The sequence below is a fragment of the Bombus affinis genome, chromosome 3, assembly GCF_024516045.1.
Source record: "Bombus affinis isolate iyBomAffi1 chromosome 3, iyBomAffi1.2, whole genome shotgun sequence".
Lineage (NCBI taxonomy): Eukaryota > Metazoa > Arthropoda > Insecta > Hymenoptera > Apidae > Bombus > Bombus affinis.
Genome location: NC_066346.1, coordinates 17,034,022 through 17,058,218, shown reverse-complemented (window position 1 = coordinate 17,058,218; position 24,197 = coordinate 17,034,022). Strand labels below are relative to the sequence as shown.

General features: G+C 50.8%; 1 protein-coding gene across 7 annotated transcripts in view; it reads right to left on the bottom strand.

Moving 5' to 3' along the window:
* Nucleotides 1-17,311, bottom strand: part of LOC126914387 (dachshund homolog 2) — a 142,437-nt gene extending 125,126 nt beyond the window's left edge. For 2 of the 7 annotated variants that reach the window (XM_050718276.1, XM_050718277.1), the window contains exon 1: nucleotides 14,944-17,311. In XM_050718276.1, the coding sequence (XP_050574233.1) occupies nucleotides 14,944-15,725 (782 nt within the window). In that variant the 5' untranslated portion in view covers nucleotides 15,726-17,311. The remainder of the gene's footprint in view (nucleotides 1-14,943) is intronic. The other 5 variants (XM_050718275.1, XM_050718274.1, XM_050718273.1 and 2 more) reach the window with 5 other exon arrangements.
* Nucleotides 17,312-24,197: the final 6,886 nt, after the last annotated feature.

Sequence of the window (24,197 nt, the reverse complement as noted above, 5' to 3'; positions counted from 1 at the left end):
TCGCGCGATCGACGGGGGCGAGAAATTGGGCACCTCTCGTTCAAGAGGGATGCGGAACGGCACCCGCGGCGCGATTATGCGACGCGATCTTTCAGGTACGCTGGAGCGTGGTATGAGCCGTAAAAAAAAAAAAAAAAGAGAAGTTCCGTGTGTCGGGGACGCAAGAGCGAAACAACTATCGGATTAAAACGGGCGTACGCGAGCCGCTTCGGGAATATCGAACACAGGCGTCCGCACGGAAAGACGATGGAAAATTGGTCGACGCGTAAGCCGGTAGACGAGCTGGCGATATAGACAACGACCGGTAAGAGGCGAAGCAGAAATAGAGAGACAAAGAGAGAGAGAGGGAGAGAAAGAGGAGGAGGAAGAGGAGAAGGCAAAGGACGCTCATACATAATGTATGCGAAGCGTGGTGTATCCGTGACACGCGGTTCCGGCCTTCTCCGCGGACGCATCCTTCTACGACACGGTGACAAACAGGTTTCCAGCATGCGATTCGTTACGCATGACTCCTTGCGCGTTCCGTCTTGCGGCTTGAGCGGAAAATCTTCGACCGTGCCGTACTCGGCCTAACCGAGACAAAGTGTACGGGAGCGGGACAGCGTAATCGCTAATTACCGGGTAACGATTATCTTGCGGGCTGAAAAACACGCGGAACGAATTGTACGTGTACGAAGGCGCGAGGGAAACAGAGAAATAACAGGATCGGAGTCTCGATCGGGAGCACACCATGCGTAACGGTCCTCAGCGACACTATTCTGCCGTGAGATCCGAACAAGACGTCCATTGTTTAATTTGTTTGCCGTTCCTCCTCCGTTTTACCATCGTTCCAGTTTGTTCTCGTGCCGTGACAATCGAAGCAATCGAGATAGATATCGAGGAAAAACGGCGCCTTACCAGTTCCAACATCGATCGCATCGGGGAAATACAAGGCAGGTTAACGCGAGGGAAAAGGTCGTTCTGTACTTATTTGCCGAATTACGGCGAGTCGAGGAGGAACGCGGACAAAACGCGAGTCACCATGACCTGGTTTAATTAAATAGTCGACGAAGCAATAGGCAATCTCCACTGATTGCCGACTATTTTAGCTGAAATGGCTAGGTATACCCACGCCGGAGTGACGTGTCCGTTAATTATGTGGCGCTTCAATTTCCTTCAACATTTCATTCGGCTCGTTACAAATCAGGAAATAAAAAGCCTAACAACGTGCAATCATAGTTCTGACGAGCGATCAACGATTACCCGGCATGCAAATTGCAAAAAAATTCCAAGTATAAGAAAGAGGCTCGATTTTTCGGTAGACGGGAACAGACTGGAGCGTGTAACCGCGTACGCGTTAACGCGGTGTTAACGTATTCCCGGCTGGCGTTCTCGTATATTAATGAGCGCACGAGGCAACACGAAGCGAGACGCGCTACTACGTTCCCCTTTAGCCAAGGAAGCTAATTAAGAACACCGCGAGATTTCTCTGTTCGACCATCCAGCTGATAGCGCGTGATTTTTCTCGTCCGGTATCGTCCCCACTCATCCCATTCGATCCCTTTCGACGCTGCGTTCTCGTGTCGCATTTTTCTGACGCGCACGTGCCACACTGTACTCCTGATCTTTCGCAACCTTCTTGATCTTCTTCGACGTTACGAAAGGAATTTTCGAAAAGACACGACCGACCCTACTTGCCAACGTAATAAATAGCCTGGAAAATTTCTGACGTACGAATATTAACCAAGTTTTACCAAGTTCTCTGTGGCATCGAAGAAAGGAACTAGGCAAAGAAGAAAAGGTAAAAAGAAAGAGAGAAAAAAAGGAGCAAGTGGTAATTGCAGGAATCGCACGATTCATAGAGGTAGAGGTAAGACGAGAGGCAAAGCGAAGCAAGAAGGTAGAGCGCGAAAAATAGGAGTAGATGTTAGATAGATCTAAGTTGCTCGACATGGAGCCAACAACCCGAGGAATCGTAGTCGCGTAGTTATCTGGTGTCTGCCGCCTGCTACTGTTACTACCGCACTGATGGTTAGTATCATTAAAACGTAATCACTGCCGTTCGCTAACCCCGGCAATGCTAATTTCCTCGTTAATTAATGCCGAGTCTCATTGTGCTCGCGTATACCTGCAAAAGCGATTATTCGCCGACTACCGCCAACATGTTAGACGCTAACGCGCTTCGATCCTCCATCTGGCTTCCTGTTTTCCTTTCCGTCACGGGAGGAACCATCCTCTACCGAGTACGAGAGAGGATCAAAGGGAAAAGAAAGAGCCGTAGAGGCCGTGAGAGAAGAAACGAAAAGAACTATGTGGTCTCTCTCTCTCTCTCTCAAGTGCCGATAAATTCTTCCCTTTTGATCCGTGCTCGCGACCACGTAATTGCGACGCGTTACAATGATCAAACGCATTGTCCATGGATAGAAGGGGACCGGTGCGTTTCTTCTCGACTGGTGCTCGGTTCGATTCTCCGACTCGAGTGCCCTCGAAGCTGCACTCGAGAAGAGTGCTCGGTGTGCACAGCGCGGACGCGCTCGATCTTCCTGTCCGAGCCGAGATACGCTTCATTATCGAGCGCTAAACGGCCGTTTCTCCGGACCCACAATACCTTCCTTTGGCAAAGACCTCTTTGGCGAAATTAGTTTTGTTGCCCGTTACGGCGACAATGAGGCCCGTCTTTGGTCATCGGCTGTTCGTCGAAGGAAAAACGCAGCCACGATTCCTCGCTCATTGTCGATCAAGAGCGAAGGAACGCGCGACGCAGAATGAAGCAGCCAGAAGAATCTGCTTTTCGTTGGGGAGATCCACGGGGAGAGGCAGATGTTTAAGATGAAACAGAAACAAAAAAGCTGTTGCTAGGACGCAATGTCGAATGGAAGAACGAAATCGGCAGAGGCCTATACGCGCCCATACGCCGTCGAAGAAGTCCAGCGTATCGAGGCGACGCGACCGGCAGAGAATCGCATGGAATCGATTCTAGGAACGCAGAGATCCTCCCGTGATCGGGACCCTTCGATCGGCGATGTCGATCAGCTGGCCCCGCCTATTGTATACTCGGCTGACGATGCAACTTCGACCCCAACGCCGACCAGTTTTTTAGCGAATTTAATATTTATACCGAATGACTGATGACCGTAATAGAGAAACGGGGTTGCATTGTTCGAAACACTCGTGTCATTGATCGATACGATGCCGCTTTCCCGCTTTAGCCTTCCAGTGGGAAAACCCCGCCGTACCTAAAACCGACCACGTTCGTTCGATGTCACGCGTTAAATATCGACCTTCTTCCCTTTCCACGTTCCTTTTTTTTTTTTCTGACCGATTGTGTTCAGAGATTCGAACGAAGCGACGATCGAGCAAACGTGGAAATCACCGCACGATGAATCGGCTACCTGCCGATTTCCTTTCTAAATCGCTCCCGCTGTTCCACTGTTTCAACGAATCGTTTACCAGTCTCGCGTGAAATCTCGTTCGTTCCATCGAAACGCGTTACACCGGTATGGCCCGAACGAATAAAAAGAACGTTCTCATACGAAGGAGAAACCGAACTTCCATCCGAGACAGCAAACCCGAGGAATCATTAACGAATCATTATCGTGCTCTTCTCGGAGAGCCTAGGCCCATGAAACAAAACCATTAATGATTTCTATTTGTATTCGTTTGTTGGTTCGTTTAACGCGAAGACGGAGGGTATACCAGGCCCCAGAGCCAAGTCCCCAGTGAGTTATGTGAGAAGTTCGCTTATTTTCGTTAAGTCGAACTCCCGCGGCGCGAACAAATCGTCCGTCGCTGCCGCCGAGAGACGGAGCTTTGTTTCTTCTTTCTCTTCTCCGCTTTCCTTCGATTCCCTTCGCTCTCCGCTGTTTGTTTCAACCACCGACCATGGATACGGCCTTTTCTCGGAGAATCATCGAAGCGCTAGGTTTTCCAATTCGATTCCCCGTTTCAATTTCGATTTAAAAGAAAAGAAGCTCGACCGGCAAATTCGAGAAACTAGAATTCCATCGGTGCGTTCTCTGTTTTCTCAAGCAACTACAAGAGAATGGCTAGCCCGTCAAACTGAACTCCCTCCATGTCACTCCCTCCTTTGCCATCTATTCTTCGCTCGTTTCACGTTAACTTGCCAAATGCTACCGAGTTGCTCTCCGTCTGAACGATGCGAACGGAATGAACGCGTATCTAGAACACGGCGTTATTTATCGGTTATGATCCGAGGAACGAAACGGTTAAGCCAATATCGTTAGTGGCGCCTGGGATGTTGGTGCAAGTCGATCGGGCACTGGTCGGTTCCCGTCATGGCGAAAGTATGGCCGCGATTACGAGTGGTCCGGGAGAAGCTGTGGGTCCCCGTCACGCGACGCGCCGCTTCATCTGTCAAAACATCGTTTCCGATCGTCCTGCCTGATATTTATCGCGATTTCAAACACGTGGGAGAACCGCGCATCGAGGTTTGCCGGCGCCGTGAACGACGGAGACGCTCGACGGCGTACCGCCGCTGCTTGTCGCCAGACGTTTGCGTTTCGTGTTCCAATTTAAACGGGCGGAACGTCCGAGAAGAACGAAAGAGTGAACGTGTGCGCTCCGGGTCCCTGAACGAGTCACGGGAGCAGAAGGTATGCACGGCCGAGTGGAACGTACGAGAAGAGTTTCTATACCTGAATATACCCTCGGAGGCACTGACAGAAAGCGTCCCGCCCACAAAAGTAATCTCGACCCCGCGCTCCACGTTGAAGGTAAAAGAGAGACGGAGAAGGCGAGCGCCACACCTGATTCATCAGCGTGGAATAAATCGAAAGACGGACCAAAAACAAAACGAGCCACCGCGCCGCGCGTACATTTCGTTTCTTCTTCGCGTCTCACCCCCTTGCGTCTCTGTTCTCAATCCCTTCCATCCTCGGGTCTTTCCTCCGTGGAAAGGTTCATCGTTCGTTTCGTCCCTTCCGTCGTCCACACGGTGGTAATCCCGTGCACGATGTTCCGATGCATCCTGGGACCCGTTTCCACACGTTCTTCGTGTCCAATTCCTCGGTAGAAAACAAGTCAGCGCGTGTAGGTGTACGCAGCCGTCTCTCTGTCTCTCGTCTCGCCACATTCTCTCTCGCGCTCTCAGTCCTCGGACTCGGCCAGGTACGCCCCGACCCTCGCCGTATATAAATTACCTTTTTAATTTCCCGCCAAGACAAATGATTTAATTTATTCTATCAATTATTAGCAAGAAACGAATAGACGCGAGCCGAGGGAGGAGGGGACTTGTTTGGTTTTCATTTCGATTCGTCGATGTATTCGATCCTCTTGTTGTATCTCTCCCCCATCCCGAGCTCGCCGCTTCTACTCCTCCTCTTATGCCCACGATTCTCCCATCTTTCATCGCTGGATCGCGACTTTCATCCCCGGTCCATCGATTCCCATTCCGATGACACAACGAAGCGACTAATTGAGAGATAGACGTCGACGCGTTGATCGAGAACGTGAAATATTCGAACACGACGACGACGAAAACGGAAACGAGGGTGTAGGAACCGTAAATGGTTCTCTCTTGGCCGATAAAATTGGGAAGAAGCGGCGCAAAATGAATGGGCAAAAGAGGAAAGAAGGTTGCCGGGACATATGTTTCTACTGGTAGACAGAGCTGAGACTCTTGTTGAAACCGGTTCGACGTGTGTCTGGTCCAGGCTAGGTCAGTTATTCAAAAACTGAAATATCGCCTCATTAACGGCAGCTCGTTTGCGAACTCTCTAAGGAAGCAAGAATACGCGTGCCCTCGTCGTCGTCTTAGCCCTCGACGTGGTTTCCGTCGTTTCGTTGCCGCCGCTTGTTTTCGTGTTCCGTTGTTCGGTTTTCTCCTAGTATAGCCAACGATTAACCGAGACGAGGGTTTTTCGACGCGACAGTAGACGAAAACGCGAAAGAACGTCGAGAAACGAGAGAGCGAGTATCTCGAGACGAAGGAAGGCGTCGTTCTCGTTCGGTCTGGTTACGAGCTTTTTTCCACGAGGTAGTTTCACAACGGACGACCGGAGAAGAATCGTCGGCGCGAATACGAATAAAGCCAAGGACGCCGATGAAATCGCTCGAGGACTGCTTTTTCCTTCTCGCGTAACATCGTAAGTATCGAAGGTTCGGTTTGCCGGCCGCGTTGAAAGGTAGAAATTTTCAGGAATTATCGCGGTAGAAAACGATCGACCGAGACGGCACTGCCTTGCCCCTTTGTCCACGGCCTGGTGGAAATCGTTCGAGCAAACGGAGAACAGAGAATGGACCGAGACTCGGAAACTGTATAGAGAGCATACGAGTCGCGCGCCTCGGTATTTTACTCGATTTACTCTCTCCTGCGGATAGTTCACGGCGATTTAATGCACGATTACGAACAGGCGTTTGCGCTCGTTTCCAACGACTCGCATCGACCCGGTTATCTCGCGAAGATTCGGCCAAGTCGTCGCGAGAATCGGATAAGGAGAGTTCGTGCCTAGAGTCTCGTGGCCGGTTCCGCGCCAATTAATCATCGTCCCGCGCGGTTAAGAGGCCAATTAAGTTCCGCTTTTGCAAGTCTGATTGTCCGTACGTGCGATCCGTGGGCTTACATACGCGGTTCACCTAGCCCGTTCGTGCTTTATCTATCGCACTGCGCTCGAATTAAAACGTACTTTATGGCTCGTGTCAGCCGATAGCGATCGCCGTAAGGATCTCTCTCGTTCCATCGCGCTCTTTCTTGTTCTCGCCTGTCCCCGAGTTGTTATATACTTGCGGTCGAAACAACGATATTCTTTACGTACGAAACGTCGTTCATCCATAATTCAAGGATCACCGAGATTTCGCTCGAGACGTCGATCGAACGGAACGTTTATAGAGACGAATTCCAGGCTCGAAAACGCAGCACCGTGAAATCTCGAATTGGACGTGATATTTCGCGATGCGAAATTCGGCCGGCCTCGAACGTAGATCGGCCGCAATTTCTTTCGGTTAAACGGAAGAGAGCTCGGGGACGCGGTAATGAGCGACGTTGATAAATAGCGGACCGCATCGAGAACTCGAACCCTTCGTAATTACACGTCTATGCCCACTGCCGATCGCACCTCTCGTAACAGACGCCTGGCGATCGGTAAATAATCCAATAACTGCAACCATCGCGAACTTTTATTTTTTATTAAATGCGTTGTTCTTTAACTCGAATGTCGAACGAATATTTTGTACAAGGCTTTTGTTATTACAGATCGATGTTATACTGTCTTACTGAAGTTTCGCATAGTCGGACGATTCTCTCAGACTCATTTTCCCCCCGGCTCGAGTAAGAAAAGAAGGACGTTGCCGTCGATACGAGACGTATCCCGTGCCGCTGCGAACCGGCACTAGATGTATCAACGTCGGCACTTAATAACACCTCGTAGTCTCGTTCTTCGGGGGTCCGCAACCGTAACGACGACCGTGAACGCCGCCGGGTAATTTGGCACAATGATATAATTACACATCGCTGGCGATTATCTCGATTGCTCGTATCATAGAATAACCGTGTCGGGATCTCCGTTCCGCGCGAGCTTCGTAACCTCTTGCGAAAAAGTAGATTGCTCGAAATTCGTGCGATTCGCAGTGATTCAACCGATTCGATCGATATCTTACGCGTTCGAATATCAAAATCACGATCGATTCGTGCGACGAAAAACCGAGCAGACATAGATGGAACGAAGTTAGATTCGCGCGAAGAAAGCATCGAGAATAGAGAAGAAGAGGAGGCGGAACGAGAAACGAAGGCGTGCGTGCAACACGCGAGCTGACCGCACGCGTGTAAAGATGGTTCCTCCAGACGGTGTCTGACTTCGACTCTAACTACGACTCCGACTTCGAGTTCGACTTGCACTCGCAGACTGTGTGTCGACTCGAAACGAGGCTTCCCTTCAAAAGCTGTACGTATGTCGGGGCCTATCACGACGGGCGTCCATGTACGGAAGATCGGGCCGACGTCGAGTACAGGGATCGTTACTCGTGGGAGTCCGTGAGAGGGCTAGCGTTGATTGACGCGCGACGTTACGCCAAACTCGACGGCACGCGAGCCGAGCAAACGGCCTCGATTGGTAGCGATTTCGCCTCGGTAACTGGCAAACAAACCCGCCGACTACGAGTGGAGATAGAGAGCCGAAGGGGCAGGGACTGATCCGCACGGACATGATCCTTCCATCCGCGAGTCGCGAATCCCAGTGTGCGGTACGTACTACGCGAAACCGTGCCGATTATAGGGCCGACTATCCTCTGCCTGCTACCAGATTACTAGATTACAGTCGTCCGTCGAGATGTTACCGGCTCGAACGTTGCTCCGAATGAGTAGCTTCGAGCTAGACGGCCGAGAAACCGCCGTGCGCTATGGAAATTCCGATTGCTTCTCGACAATTTCTCGACCCCTCGATTCTAGTCTCGAAGGCATCTTTGCTCGTACACGCGGATTTACTCCTGTTTTTCGATTGGAAATGGAATTTCTGTCTCACGATAAACGAGGATCCTGGTTCGTTGGCTGATCGGATATCGGTCGTAGTATCGCGCGAATCCCTCGCGTCGCATTCTCTCTATACGAGAATATATTTCATGGTCGACGATAACGGGGAATTCTTGTACGGTTGGTTGTAACAGTAGCTTAAAATACCGAACGAACGTCTACCAGGGAGGTCTCGTGCGTCGTTTAATTACCGTGTGTAACAAGTTCGAGTGGCCTGCCGTGCGCACGAAACCCCTCTCGAGAAAGGGGTGCGATATGCTCGCTGACGTCGTCCACGAATCACTCGAAATTACCGAGTACCGTTGCGACTCACACCCATTCCCTCTTTCTATACCACCCCTTGGCAGCCTTCCTCCTGTCTCGGCCAGCAACGCCACCCCTCGCTCCGCCTTATCCAACCGGCCACCTTTTCTACTCGTACGCAGCACCGTTTCAATCCGCCAGATAATCGGTGCAATTACAAAACCGACCAAAGGGAAGGTATCCCCCGTACAAATGTACGCAGTAGCGGTCGTAGGCCACGTTGTTGCCTGGATTATTTTTTCTCCGCTCCGAACAGTCTTAGCGTACGAAAGTAGAAGGTTTCGAGCTAGATAAATCTTGCCACCGAAGAAGCAGAGGGTCGAGTGTTAAGTAGGACAAAAATGTCGAGAGGAACGTCGCGACAGTAGGAGGTTGTCTTTTAGGAAAGGGTCGACTAGAAGGGTAGGCCTCGTTGATTCGACGAGGGTGGAGGACCAGGGGAAACAGCGAGATACCCAAGGGTCTGCCTGTAGTCAGCTGTTTTAATGTGGGTCACCAGTTCCTACAAAACGATCGATTTCCGTCTAACTGCGAATTCTACGTTCTTCGTCTCTTCTTCCATTCGCCGAAACCTCGAGATATTACCGACAAGCTGCCGTAACGTTCCAGGCCAGCTGGTTCGACGAACGTCGTCCTTTGCGATCGAGGCGTCCGCGGGATCGCACCCTCGATCGATCACCCGAACGTTCGTCCACTTTTCGTCGAGCTACCACCGATACGATCTACGTAATCGCGATAACATCGGGAAACGTTGATAGAAGCCGGCGATCTGGCGCTAAATATTCCATCGGCCCGTGTTGCGCTATGATTTATGCTGGCGCGAACAATGTGGAAAAGTAACGGGTCGCGCGAAACAGATGGTCGGTGTCGATGTTGCGATTTGGACGATACTCGAACCCCCTTTACGCCCCGGTTGGAGAGAAGATGGCGGAGCGAAAAGTCGCAGGGCCAAAGGTTTGCCTAGTTTCACGGAGAAAAAGACGCCTCGTGGTTGTTTACTCGAACCGAACAACCCTACTGTGCACACACTGCTGCAAGATATAAGCTCGGCTACGCGCACATGGCAAATACATATTTATGTAGGAGGCGTAACTCGCATCGCTCTAAGAACACCAAGTTCCAACAAACTCACTGACCCGATAAAAAAGTCGAGAGTAGAACAGCAGTTATACCTTCCATTTATGGAATTCTCGTGTCCACGGTTTAAAGCGAACGATTTAATCCAACGGAAGGGAGACGAAATGGCTGTTTCAGTCGTTTTACGCAATTAATTTCCTACGTTTTCCCGACATCCGTGTAATTATAAACATCGCTTTTACAAACGTATAGACGCATAATCCTCTATAAAAAAATTCCTCTATATTTACTACTAGAGCCCGTTAAAGACAATTTAATTCTCGTCGTATCACTAAACATCGAACTTGCTTCTATCGCCTCGATTCGACACCAGCCGAATACGCGATTCCGCGTTCACTTCCTTCGAACTAGTTCCACTCATTCTTTCCCTCTCTCCCATTCATTTTTCTTTTCCCTTCCCATTAAACCTATTTTTAATTAAGCTATTTTAAGTTAAATAAAACATTTCTTTCGTTACTTGTCTTCGTAACAGCAATTAATACCGCGTCACGCCCATTTACCATCTCTTTGATTTCTCTTCTATGGCCGCTATTTTATTGTATGTATAAACGACTCCGTTCTATATATAGTGCCACAAAGTCGATACGTAATAATATTTCACATGACGCGTATATTGCATTTAAATGCGACGAAAGAATTCGTATTGTTTCGCTTGAAGCGATGTTACACGCGCATTTGTAACGAGCGGAATTTCCAGATCGTACGCGCATATTTCAGATAAGGAATCGTTTTCAGCGTCGTCAATGGCGTTCCAAAAAGCAAGTCGGCCAAGATCCCGTGATCTTACAACTGGATGGATAAAAGTGTAGGAACCGATAAATGGAAATATCGTGGATAATCGGTGGCACGAACAGAAGAAAGACAAGGAGTCAGGGAACGGGAGCCTGGCGCCGTTACGATACAATGCCGACCCCGAGATGACTTGCATCCATATCGAGCTGCACGAGGAGAGGAATCGGCAGGATCCTAGCCACAGGCGCTTTCGTTCGACTTCCTCCTTACTTTTCCCTTCCCTTCCCTCTTGCCTGTCTTCTATGAATTCACGTGGTTCGCGAGCAACGATTTCATCGTCTACCGCGTTTATTATTAGATTCCGTAGTCGGCGCTACCGAGTTCGCGGCTTGCGAGAATTTTTCCACGAGGAGAGGCGAAATCGAATACTTTTCTCGGAGGATCGCTTTCTTGAGAAAAAATTAAGTAATTATTGGAAGATCTGGCAGCTCTCGTAACAAGTGCAAACCAAGGGAGAAAACGAAGAAGGTAGAGAGAAAGAGAGAGAGAGAGAGAGAAACAGAAGAAGAAAAGTTGGATTAAAAGCGAGGGAAATTGTCGGAAAGACGGAAGAAGAAGACGATAATGAGGAATGGTAGAAAAATAAAGAAAGACGCAGAAGGTTCGGTTAATCCTTCTTGTTTGTCTTTACGTTAATTATCTAGAATTAAGAACGCTGCTTGTCGCGGCGCACCGGCCGGCGGATTACCGGCTCGATTATTACTTATTGCAGATTATTAATTACCGAGAATTACCGTCTCGGTGCTCGGCTGGGGTTCGACTTCGTGGAGGGTAGTGGGAACGTTGGAAGGAAAGCTCGGTACGAGATTTATAGCAAAGGCATCGCGTCGATTTCTTTTCGAAGGAATGACGCGTTTTCGGTCCGACGTGAACCGGTAGAGGAGGAGAATCGCGCGTCTTCGTTAAGGGGAAACGCGAACGCGTGCACGAAATTCTGGTCGACAACAATGGAGTGATGCGTGTGATAAAAACATGCTGTAACCGGGTGCAGGATGCAACGTGAAAACAGAAAAACATCGGTAGGAGAACGCTGATAGACGAAAGCGGTGATGAGCCCGGCCACGTCGTTGCAACAAAATGTACGCGTATCTGTGTCAAAAGCGGCCCCCGGACAATAATAGAAGCCCTTAAAAACGTAAAGCTGCCTAGCGGGCTGGTTGGGCGCGCGTGGGTTATGAAACCGAAAAAGAAAAAAGAAGAAAAAAGGCGCAGCGGCCGAGCCAGCTGCCGTATTCGATACAATCGCCGAGCGGATAAGTTCTCTGCGGAAGATAAATGGAAGCATCGGGGTTCGATCGTCGCGAACAACCACGAGAACTTGGTACTCGAGCCAGGGAATAATTGCTCGCTGGGAAAACACGATTTCACGAACGATCTTTTCTCTGCTTCTGCTTGTTGTTCGCCTATCGTTGGTACTGCCGTCTCTACCTCCTTTCCTTTCTGCTTCGATTTGGAAATCGTACTACTTTCCATACGACGCGTTCCGCGAGCATAGCTCACGCGTGTACGCGCGCTTAATTCGAAAGCGCGTACTCGTTTAATCGCGCAGCTAGACTCGAGACGCGATTGTGCATAAGCACACGGCAACAACGAAAGAGGAGTTGGGAGGAACGAGCCAAGGAAATAAATATTAATAACGATGCTTCCTCTCCCCGTGACCCTCCCCCTGTCCTCTCTTTCTCCTTCGCGCGCATATTCTTTCGATCTCTCCTCCTCTCAACCTCCCACTCGCGCATTTCTTCCCCCGGTGCAACCAGACTCTCGTTCCTTTCCCTCCCAACCCCCGCCCGCCCTCCTGCCTGCCGCCTTCCGTCTTTCTTTCTCTCTCTCCGTTAGTCTCCGAGTGCGCGTCTATGCATTGTTAGGGCCATTACGGGAGCCAATTAATCTATGCACAATTTTATAATTAAACGGCTAATAGCGCATAGAATTATAGTCCAGGGCCGCGCGCACTCCCACGTATCCTGCTGCGTTCGTGGGTTACGTATACGCGCCGAGAAAGACATTTAAGGGAAGGAAGAAGGAAAGGAAGAAGATAGAAACGAGGAAATCTCGTTCGTGCGCGCGGTTTCTTATCGCGATCTACCGCTTATTCGTTCGCTCGCTCGCGCGCTTCTTCATTCTCTTTTCGTCTTCTGGCGTCTTTCGATGAAACGCTATCGGGACACGCGGACGCTTCGCGGCGATTAGAATCCGCTCGGTTAGAATCCAGCAAATTGACGAGGATAATTGCCTCGTCTCGTTAGCGAGCGTATATGGCATCAATTAGGCATATTCGAGGAGAAAAGAGTTCTGAACTAGCCTCGACGCACCGAATCGAGGACACTGCGCGGCGACGATTCTCGCGTAGGCGATAGTCAAACCGTACTTTCGATCCTTGATCCGAGGGACGATGAGCGCGGATCGGGTCCAGGGGAGAACGTGGTGGTTGGACACGAGGAAGCGAGCGTTGCAGCGCAGCCGGTGCCACGCTATAAACCGCAAGAAAAATCCCCCTGAATTATCGGTGCGGTTCTCGGTGCATGCTGTTGCATCGATGGCGATAGAAGCGCGCTGGCCACGGTCGGACGACCGTGTAACTGTGTGCGCGGACCAACGGTCCATGGATGGAACATCGGTGTGTAGTCGTTGCCGCTGTTACCACTGCCGTGCATTATCAGAATGTAACGACGTCAGCGGTACACGCGACGAGACCGGACCGCACACACGAGAACCATACCGCGGTCTCTTAATCATCCGATTTTTCCTGGCGATACTCCCTCGCCGCTTCTCCCGCCCCTTTCACCCCCGCTCGATCCTGCCCCTCTCATTTTTCCAATCGATTTTTGGCCAGCATACTCTCGTATTCACCGAGATAACCAACCACGTTAATTCCGCGTTGTTCCATACATCGTAGATCAATTACACGCGATACCTTCGGCATTTCATTCGGCGCACGAGGAGCGGGTTAAGCGTTCTCCGACAGAACGATCTACGAAACGTTTAGTCGGTATTTCGACGAGATTGTTGGTCCCTAGAGAGGAGAAGGAGCGTGCGAAGAAGAGCCCGCGCACGAGCCGACGGCTCGGCCAACTCTGTTCTGTGACTACGACTCGGATTATTTGGATCCCTATCCCTATAGCTTTCTCTTTCCTCCCGTTTTCTCTTTCCCTCCCTGTTCTCTTTTCCGTCTCTGTTCCCTCCGTTCGCTATCCCTCGGCCCTCTTTCTCCTTCGCCCTCTCTGTGTCGCGCTGAATCCGTTTCCGTTGCGACTGCCACTGCGCGCCGCTCGCCGCGATACTATTGTCCACCGACGCCACTGCCTCGCCACTGAGTCCACTCTACTCGCGCTCTGCCCTTTCGACGATTCTCGATTACGAAGCACGACGATTTGGCGAGATGAAGAAGCAACGGCAGACCGAGTTAAAGAAGGAAACGCTTGAAACATAGGACGCGTAGGGAGACTCCAAAGTCTGGGACAATATTTCCCCGATAACACCGGATCCCCTCGTTCCGTTTACCATTCCGTTTCGTCTGCCGTCTGACTCGTGGGTGGGGTAAGCTTGTACTACAGCCACTTCTCTCTGTCTCGTCGGTGGGGACGATTCATTCAGAGAAACTGCCGTGAAAGGGACACCTGTTGGCACGGAGGCCCGTTGACAATTCCAGATACAAGGGCACGTGCCTTTACCACAGCCTCCTTTTCCGTGGATAGGGCTGTCGATGGAGAATATATCGAAACGAAATGTCAGAGTCGATCGTAAAAGTAGAGTAGTCGAAGAGTAATCGGTGGAAGAGATGAAATTTGTAGGAACGATTCGATGGATAGAGCATAGTCGGACTATAGACGATAAGAAAGAAGTCCTCTGTAAACTCGGTTAGGAGGAAACGAAACGCGTGTCGAGAAGAAGGGAACGCGCGATTAAAATATTTTTTGGTCGACCGGTAGCTCGGTAAGGAACGTAGCTGGCCGAAGATAAAGTGCTGCCCAGAGGCGACACCGGGCGTTATTAATACACACGAGGATGGTAGCTTCCGTTCTCGGCAGACAACAGAAGCTACAAAAAGCGCACAAACAACCGTAGGTGGCTCTATATCTACGATCATTGTTATCGTCGCAAATCATCGGCAGATCAGGGTAATTTCATACGAAGCCATGTGCCAGCTTTAGAAAGGTTCGTTCGATCTGTTCGGCCCTTCTGTTTCGCCCGTTTAACCTAGACGAGGAGATAGTTGCTAGTGTAAATAGCACCGATCTATTTCCGCTTACCTGGCCGTGGTGCAGTCCCTGTAGAGTATGTCGAAGTCCTTGCAGCTAAGCAGTTTGCATCGATTGACGCCTGGCTGGATGGCTCCGAGTCCACGCAGAATCCTAACTTGTTCGACATTGCACACCAACGGCACTATATCGAGCCTCTTGAGTTTTGTGTAGACGGTGTGCAAGCCACCGACGAGGTGCTTGAGGAAGAGCTCGAACGCCTGCGGTAAGCAGAGCATCGTGTCCCCGGCTATGATGAACGCGGCCACCTTCTGGCCACGGTAATCGACCAGTTTGCACTCGTTCGCTGTGGGATCGCTGGTACTGATCGGCGGCGGGCTGTTGTACGATCTCGGAGGCAGAACAGCGTGATGGGCGGCCATCAGCTCGAGCGGCGAGCCATGATGACCGCTGAGCATGCCGCCGAGTTGTCCCAACAGGCCCAATCCCGGTGGCGGTAGGCCTGGCATACGGGGCACCATGCCTGGCGGTGCACCGGGTGTTCCTCCGGCGGAAAGAGGCGGCGGACTCAACGGAAGTCCCTGAGGTGGCGAACCTCTGGTTGGCGATCCCGGCGTGGGAACGCCGCGATGCTGTTGCTGTTGCGATTGTTGCTCGCGAATCTGGTCCCGTGGATGAGGTTGTTGATGCGACGGTGGCGGTTGATGCTGCGACCCGTGAAGCTGTTGCTGACTTTGTTGAGCCGACGGGCTGTGTGGATGTTTGGGACTGCCGGTTACGGGACTGGCGCGGCTGCTGTGATCCGAAGCGCTATCCATCGCTCCGTGATCCATCGACTCTCTGAAGGACACGTGTCTTTCTCTCGTTGACCACGTTCCTTAGAATTTATTCTTTTGCCTTCTCAATGGGAACTCCTTCTCGCCCGTTCCTCGAAGATGTTCCTTCGCTCTCCCTCTCTCCTCGCCGCGGTTCTCGCCACGTGGACACCACGAGATACGAGGAACTCGGGATACCGGCACGAGTCAACGCATACTAGACCGATCTCTTCTTCTTTTCGTACCGATTCTAGCTCGTTCGGCTGCCAACACCAGCCGACGAGGAAGCTGCCGCCGATCCAGGGTCAGCCACGGGTATCTCGGCTGCTGGCAAGCGTCACTGTCACTCGGGTAAACTGTCGCGTCTCACGGAGTACGTTGGACCGTGTACGTAGGTAACAATTTCACTGTGCACAACCACTGGAACAATCGTGTCCATGACAATCGACCGTTGTCACTCGATACGGGCCTCGACGTCGACTTCGTTCTCGTTGCGGACAGGTCCGTGTTCCGCGTGACGCTGGTCGGCTTCGCTCGAGGAGCAGCCAAGCTGCCCCTCGTTCAACGATTCACCAACCACGAGTTTTCCTTCGCGACGAGTAGGTGCTTTTCTTCTCACTGAGGAAACTGGTTCACACGAGAGTAGACGACTGGATGACGCGATGTCGCGCGACGATATTTCTTGCCTTTGAAAAACGCGTGGACAACGAATCGTCGTCGTTGGGTCGAGGACGATCCGTAGGACAGGACTGACGCATAGACGAGGGACGCGCGACGCGAACGACAGCGACGTACACCGCGAACGCAAACGAGAACGACGAAGATACTGTCGCGCGTGATAGCAACCACGAGAACGGCGATGATGACACGAGCACAACGACGACGACGACGACGACGACGGCGACGATGACGATGATGACGACGACGACGACGACGACGACGACGACGATGACGATGACGACGACGACGACGACGACGACGACGACGGCGACAGCAGCGGCGGCGGCGGCGGCGGCGACGGCGACGACGACGACGACGACGACGACGAAAGCGGCTGCGGCTGCGGCGGTAACTCGCAGGGACGCGCGTCGCTCGTTCTCAAAGTGGCAAACGCTCTCTCGGTCGAGTCGGGAGTATTTCCCTACCCAGTCACAGATGTAATAAATAAAAACATCAGTGGAAGCCCGAGGAACGGGGAGGATGGGCGTTCTGTGCGCGCAACCGACTATCCGGTTGGCGGAGCCACCGGGGTGGCAGTTCTCCCTATTGGACGGTAACCTCGTACCGTCGACGCCTTTCGAACCTTCCCTCGGCTGGTGGCGGGACGAGCGAGTATTCCCCACTACGAGGCAACCTCTGCCACCGACGACGCGCACCGACGATGCCGACCGGGACGATTCCGGGGGCGACTAACACACGGAGACATCCAGACGCAGACGCGAGTCTCGACAAGACAGTACGATTCGAACCTACCGCCGATCTACGCGCTACGAGTGGGGATTTCTTCTTTTTCCTCGCGACCTCTCCCTCCACACCACCCTTTGCTCTCTCGGCTCGCCTCTCCTCGCTGCCCCTCGTAGCCCACGTTACTCTTTACCTCGCCTCACCTAAACCTAACCTGCCCCTAACACCGACCCACCCCACCGCGCTTCTGTCGCGTTTCGGGTCTTCCCTCCTCCTCCTCCTCCTCCTTCTCCTTCTCCTTCTTTCTCTTTTCTTCTCTTCCCTTTTTTGCTTTCTTCCGCGCGGTACCCCTCGCCAGTTTCCTTTTCTCTTTCGTTCACGACTTTTCCGTTTACCAACCCCTTCGTCGCTTTCCTTCCACTCTTTTCGTTTGCTATCCGTGTTTCTCGCTCGCCTTCTTTCCCTCTGTTCCTTTCTCTTTTCTTCGCCACCCCGTGCGCCCAAACTCTCCTATTCGCTACCTTTCTTCTTTTGCTCTCTTCTTCACCTGTCTACCACCTCCCTCTTCCTCCCTACCTCTTGCTCGCTCGCTTTCCCTTTTTCTCTCTTCGCACGCACTCGCGCCCTCTTTATCTCGAACGAATGCACGACCTCTCTCCTACTCGCTCTGTCTGCCTCTTCGTAGATGCCTCCCACTTCTTCTTCCAGCTTCTCCTCCTACCTTGGCCTATGGCTTATACGTTATACGCTCTCTCGAACTCGCGCTCTCTCGCGCGACCAGCGGTAGCCTCCACCTCGTTTCTCCCTCTGTTCCATCGTACCCAACCGTCTCTGTCGGTTTCTCCCTGTTCCTCGGTTCTCTGTCCGTACGACGAAGAATGTCGCCGGCGTTCGAATCGATCGGTCGGTCTCCGCGCGCGCGGGGGGTCCCCCTTCCGTTACTTGCATCCTCTCCTGCCCCGCAGAAAGAGCCTATCCTCCCTGCCACCTTCTTCTTCGCCGTTCCCTCGGATCTCCTCTACCATATTCGCCATCAGCATTACACGAGCGCACTTATTTCTTCTGTAGGTAACTTCGCTTCCTCGCGATCTCTCTCTGCTCCTCCACCACCCTCTTTCGCCCCTTCCTGCCCTTCCTTCGCCCGCCTGTCCGTCCCCTCCCCTCCCCTGCCCCGCCAAGCCAAGTATCGCTACCACCTTTTCTCTGCTCCTCCTCCCGCGGCATACGCGATATACCATACCCGACACTCTCCGCGGCTCTCTGTAAGCTCCGAGTATGAGTGCTTAATATCTTTGTACCATACCTAAAGCGTCCGTATTCGCCGATGCTTCTTACGTCCGAACTTTCCCTGAAGGCTCTCCGCGCGTAACATCTCTCGTCTGTCGCTAATTTCCGCCGCCGCCGCCGCCGCTCATTCTACTTCGTCGTACAAAAACCTTCTGGTTTCACTATCCGCGATTAGCGGTTGCTGCCGCTTCCATTCCTTTCTTCGTGCTGCGTGTTTTTTTTTCTGAAACGAAGGAAACCAATTGGCTCGATGGTCGAGCTTGGTATCTATCGAAGCGAAATAAAAAATTAAGATCGGAGGAAAGACGCACTGCGCTCGATTAACTTGTCATAGGCGAGAGTTCAAAGGCTGTGGAGATGGGTGAGAAAGAAGCAAGTGGGAAAAACCATCGTTTAGCCTTTTTCCAACGGTGAACCCCCGATCAGTTCTCATCAGTCCGGTGACCCAGATCCACGAGGAAAGACCCTCTGCGTTTGTTACGAGTATATAGTATATACACGTATATAGGTAATAGGCTTCGCACACGTATTCCTCCACCGCAGCTGATCCCTTGACCTCGTGCAACCCCAAATGAAACGAGACCCCCTGGGCCTAACGTTCATTGACCATCGCGACTCGTTCGAGTGGGGTTCGATCATCCTGAATCTTTCTCCAAATGTCTTTGCTTCGAGATCTCGTCTCTTAGGTACCAAACACCCTTTGAAATCGCAGTAGTTCTTCGCTCGGCCTATGATTCATCCAAATAGCGTATCGTTGATATCGCTTATAGGAACGAAACGCGCGGTTCATCGCGAATAAAGGTAACATCCTCGAGATAGGGTATTCGTTTTCATCGACGATAAAGACATTGTTTGCAGCGAAAAGGCGATCGATCGCGAGATCCAAGTCCCTCGTCCGAGGAAGGTCGAGGATCGGTAGGGGACCGATGTTTGCCACGAACCAAACCACGTCCAATTAGTGGAATTAATACCGGTTGGCTTTGGGGGAGCTAATGCCTCTGTGTGCATACCTACGGGTATGCACGTCGATGACTGCACTTTCCTTCGTGCGTAATGAAGGACAATCCCGTCGGTTGGACCGAGCAGCCCGATGCATTCGCTCGTCCAAGCAACCGCTGCCTCCTCTTGTTTTGCGGTCACGAGAAAATATCTGGAACCCACGAGATTACGACTTTGAACGTACCCTGGCTAACGGTGTTCGTGTCTTTCTGTCCAGCCACCAGAAAACAATTTCGTTCGCGACGTTGTTTGCTCTCTGTAGACCGAGTTTCGTCGTGAAAAATAGACGAAAGATACTATTTACAGAAAATTGCCACTTCAAGCACCCTATAAATCCCTCCATATCGTGTTAGTTTCCCTTTGAAGTCGAATTCCGACTTGTCTGATATTTCGTAAGCGGGTAAAATCTGTTGGACAAGAGAAGGTGAACCGATCGACGACAGACGGATTTTCAGGCAAGTCGGCTGAGTATGATACGCATTGTTTGAGCGTTCACGGGACTGCGGTTCGCTAGCGGCGTTCCTGTTACTGCTCATTGGCCACCCTGCACGGGAGAATTGCGCGAAGCGCAAGCAGAGAACGCTGCCTCTCTCGTGCATAGCTGTTACGTAACCCTCGTCATTGTTTGCGCGTCGTCGTCACAGAACTGTAACAGAGCGTACGGCAAAAAGGAGGGTAACGTGTAACGTTGGATAAGAGAGGGAAAAAAGCGCGAATTTTTGTCGAAAGAGCATGCATAGAAGGAAGGTATTGCGCACCAACCAACCGGACACGCGTCAGAAGGACTCCACTGCACCGGAAGCGTCGCTCTTCTCCGTTTCTTTGTCCGACGTTCCGTTTACCGTACCCGCGACGCGAATTTTTGTCCAGGTTTTTTGCCTCCGTTATCCTATCGCCATTAGTCGCGTTAACCTGTGCAAAAGGGAAAAAAAGGAAAGAAAGAAGAGAATACAGGGGGAAAAGTTAATAGAGTAGAGCGTTTATCAGACTGGCTGCTACTGCCGATCGTCTCCTTTGCAATTGCCACCTTGTCGTCTGTCGCTTCGATTCTCTTTGCTCGACATGTTTCCGGTTCGATGCTCGCGATCGTCTTTCCATTCCCTTCGAATTTACCAGCAGGCTTTCTACGGCCGTCGATTCGTCGCCTGTATATCAAAGGCAAAAGAAAACATCGATCGAATTAACGTAATTACTTGTTCGTGCGAGATACGTGCGCGTCGCGGCGAAACAGGCGTCAAAGTCGATCGAGAGTCACGAAAGAGCGGGATTTTACAAAACGTTAATTGCGCGCGGTTTATATACAGCGCGGCTTGGTATAGAGGCCGGCACGAGAGAAAAATCAAGAGCTAAAATAATGGATTTTGAGGAGGGATGAAAAACGACGGTAATTTTTCTGGACACGTACGCCACCGTTCGGTTTTTCAGCGCGGCTTACGCGCAACTAATTACCCATATGCCACGTGTTATTATAAATAGCCAATCGTTACCGACACAGCCGCATCCGCGATTCGCCCATAATGGCGTGTTATCGGATAAATAAAACGGATAGCCACGGGAGGGTGCGCTCCGATTATGCATCGACGCCTCCCGTGAGCGTATGTACCTACTCTCTGACCACCCGTACTGTTTTCCCAACGAACGACCAGCTTTTATTTCTCGTCCACTTTAATCCGCACGCTGACGACAACGCCGATCACTTTTATTCGTTACGACGCTCTCGATTCCACTCCCTTTGAATCTGCTCGACGAAACGAGCATGTGTTTCGCAGGGGAAAACTACTAAGAAAAGCAACGACGACGAAAATGCTGATATCCTTTAAATTATAATTCCGGATAACTAGTTTTCTAATTCTCGAATAAACATCTCTCACGTTCGAATTTAAAACGTGTCATTGAAAATCCCTCGAGTTTCCCCTCGTCGCATAAAATTAAACAGCCACTGTGTATAATTAAAATCGATACGTAGATTCGACAAAATGACTAAATACCTTTCCGACGACAGGATGACGCGTTGGCCCGCCATGATATTCAAACTAAACGCATTAGAAAGCTCATTTAAATACGACACAATGCCGAGCACGAGCGGACCGCGGTTGCGCGATATCGTTCGTCGGTTGAAATAATGCTGTCCAAAAATGCCGATCGAATGTTACGAAAATTCTTAGCGTTCTTCTACTCGCCAACGAACCGATTAGCAGATCACGAGATGACTAGCGATATTGCTAGTTTCGCTAACGCTAAATGGAAAACGTCGTTCGATTCGCAAGCGGTATGGGTTGGTAATCGCGCGGCTTGGTTACTCTCTCCGTGTCAATACTTTTCCACGGTGAACGCGACACAAGACAATCACGTTGACACCCGGTGATGGATGTCCCGGCTGCTCGAAATACCCCCCTCAGTTTTCCCGCCAATAAAGCCCATTGTAAATGCGAACTATTCGAAATATTAGAGCGGCAACGGCGATTACCGGCCGTTCAGTCATCGCTTCTGACGCACCGTAATCCTTTCCATCTTGCTGCGCGTCCTTTTTTGTTCTCCCGCTGCCGCGCCGCCTCTCCGGACCTTCGCCGACACGGCCTAAGTCCGCGTCATCCCCGAATACGCCTGTTCCCTCGGCGACAGGAACTCTCCATTCGATCGTCAACTTCCTTAGTCAGGTAAGAGGCAAGAGTTTGCGATCGAATGTCGAAACATCCTGCTGACAACGTATCTATTATTATCCGGCAACGGGTGTCCCTCTATCTGCTGCTGATAATCTAACGTGCCTCGTGCTCAATGAACAGCGTAACAATACTATTTCAGCAACCGCGCGCAAGAACACAACCAACGAACGGATCGACTGCTCTGTTACCGACGTGCAACGGTAACGAACCACCTTCCTGTCACTTCTCGTTATCAGCTCACGTTGCCAGCCCCCTTTGCATCTAGAAAGAAAAGAACAAAAAAGGACAAGTATGTCGTAGGCGGTAGCTTAGCTCCTTTTTCTTCTAGACGGAAGATTCGGTATGGCGAATAACTCGTTGAAATAGTTCGTACTCTTTGTCTCTCTTTAACGTGCAATCATCCTGAACGAGTTCTACGAAAGGAGAAGTAGAGGACCGGTGGCGCCCCTCCGGGGCTTTCGACTCCGCGAACGCCGCAAAGCTTAAAGAGATAGGATTACTTGCGATTCGAAATTTATTTACACCAGTCTTAATCCCTATTATAGCCGCACGCGTAGCCCGAGGAAATGGCCGAGCAATTTCGCATTTGGACTGCCGAGAGATGATGGATCGCCGTTTCGTAGGCCGCCACTGATGATACCTCGCAGATGTAACCTCCACACCCTTTTTCGGACGAAACCACTTGCCGGTGATTATCGATTAAACGCGTGCACGTTACCTCGATTCTCAGCTCCTCGCGATTTTCCTCCTATTTTCTTTTCCTTCCTTTCTTTTCTCGCTTTCGTTACGCATCCGCTCGACATCTGGCTCGTGCCAAAACTCTCCTCCGCTTTGTTACCCCTCACCCGTCTCACGCGCCTAAAACAACCAACGGTTTCGGATTTAAAGGATAAAAGACGATTCGATCGATACGAGAGATCGAGTGACAAGTTCTCGATCGTATGCGAGAAGCAAACGTTTCGCGACGACAGAGAGTTGAGATGCTTTGTACTCGGGCGATGATTGCTGGTTGAAACTTGGATATTGTCTCGTGCCCTGTAACGAGCAATCTCGATAGGATTAAAACGTTGTTTACCGGAACAGAAAGCCGGGACTTTGGGTTTACTTGGCGTAGTCGACACAGGCGCATCCTAGCGGCCTCGACTTCCTGGCGAATGCATACGTTTACAAGAACGCGTCGTTGTACTCCCGTTTAACTTCTCTCGTTACGCGAGTTACTCGAGCCGGCCGGTCTATCGAAGTTGCCGATAAAAATTAACATCCATATAGCAGGCCGCGTGCAAGCCACTCGAACTCCCGGAAATGTCCGACATATGTTGCCACTTCAGATAATCCAAAGCTTTTACAATAATCTAATCAGCATCGCGGAACGAGAAATACATTTAACATGATCGATCAAATCTGTGGTTCCGTTAAATGAATTTCGACCCAAGCTTTCAAAGATAAAACGACTCTTCACTGGGATACATCTGTCCGTTACGATATGTTGCGCATTCGAAGCGCGCAAATACGATTTCCAAACCTCTCAGAGTGACATCTAGCTTAAGACATTGCATGCACTCGTGAAATTGAAAACAGGATAAGAAAGGTCCACGAGAGAGTGGACATTTTTTGGCGAAAAAATGATCAAGAATCGTGAAACGAGTCGACTAAGACTTCGTAAGAGTTTTGTTGCAAAGCTGAAAGTCAGACGGGCAAGTTAGAATACGCCCGAGGAGATATATGCTGCTTTAGCTTTATAAATAATAAATTCGCGTGAGAACACAGCAAGGGAGACAAAGATAGAGATAGGAGATAGGACGGAGAAAAGGAAGAAACATATACGAGAGAATAGTGTACGAAGGCGAGGTAGGGTGGAAAGAGATAGAGACAAGTGGTAATAAAGAGCAAGCAGTAAGAGCGTCGAAGTGACGTCCTGTGTCGCGGAGTCATAAACTGGGCCCCAAGATCTCAGGCTTACACTCTTATTAAAACGTCGTCCTGCATATTGACGGTTATTGATCACCTTTCGCACACCTCGGTGCTTTTACTATACAAGGTTCGTCTCACCTTGAAAACCACGAATGTTTCAACGTTCGAAAAGGCTTGGACGATATCGATATAGAAATACACGTTTGATCATGTTCGACAACACCTG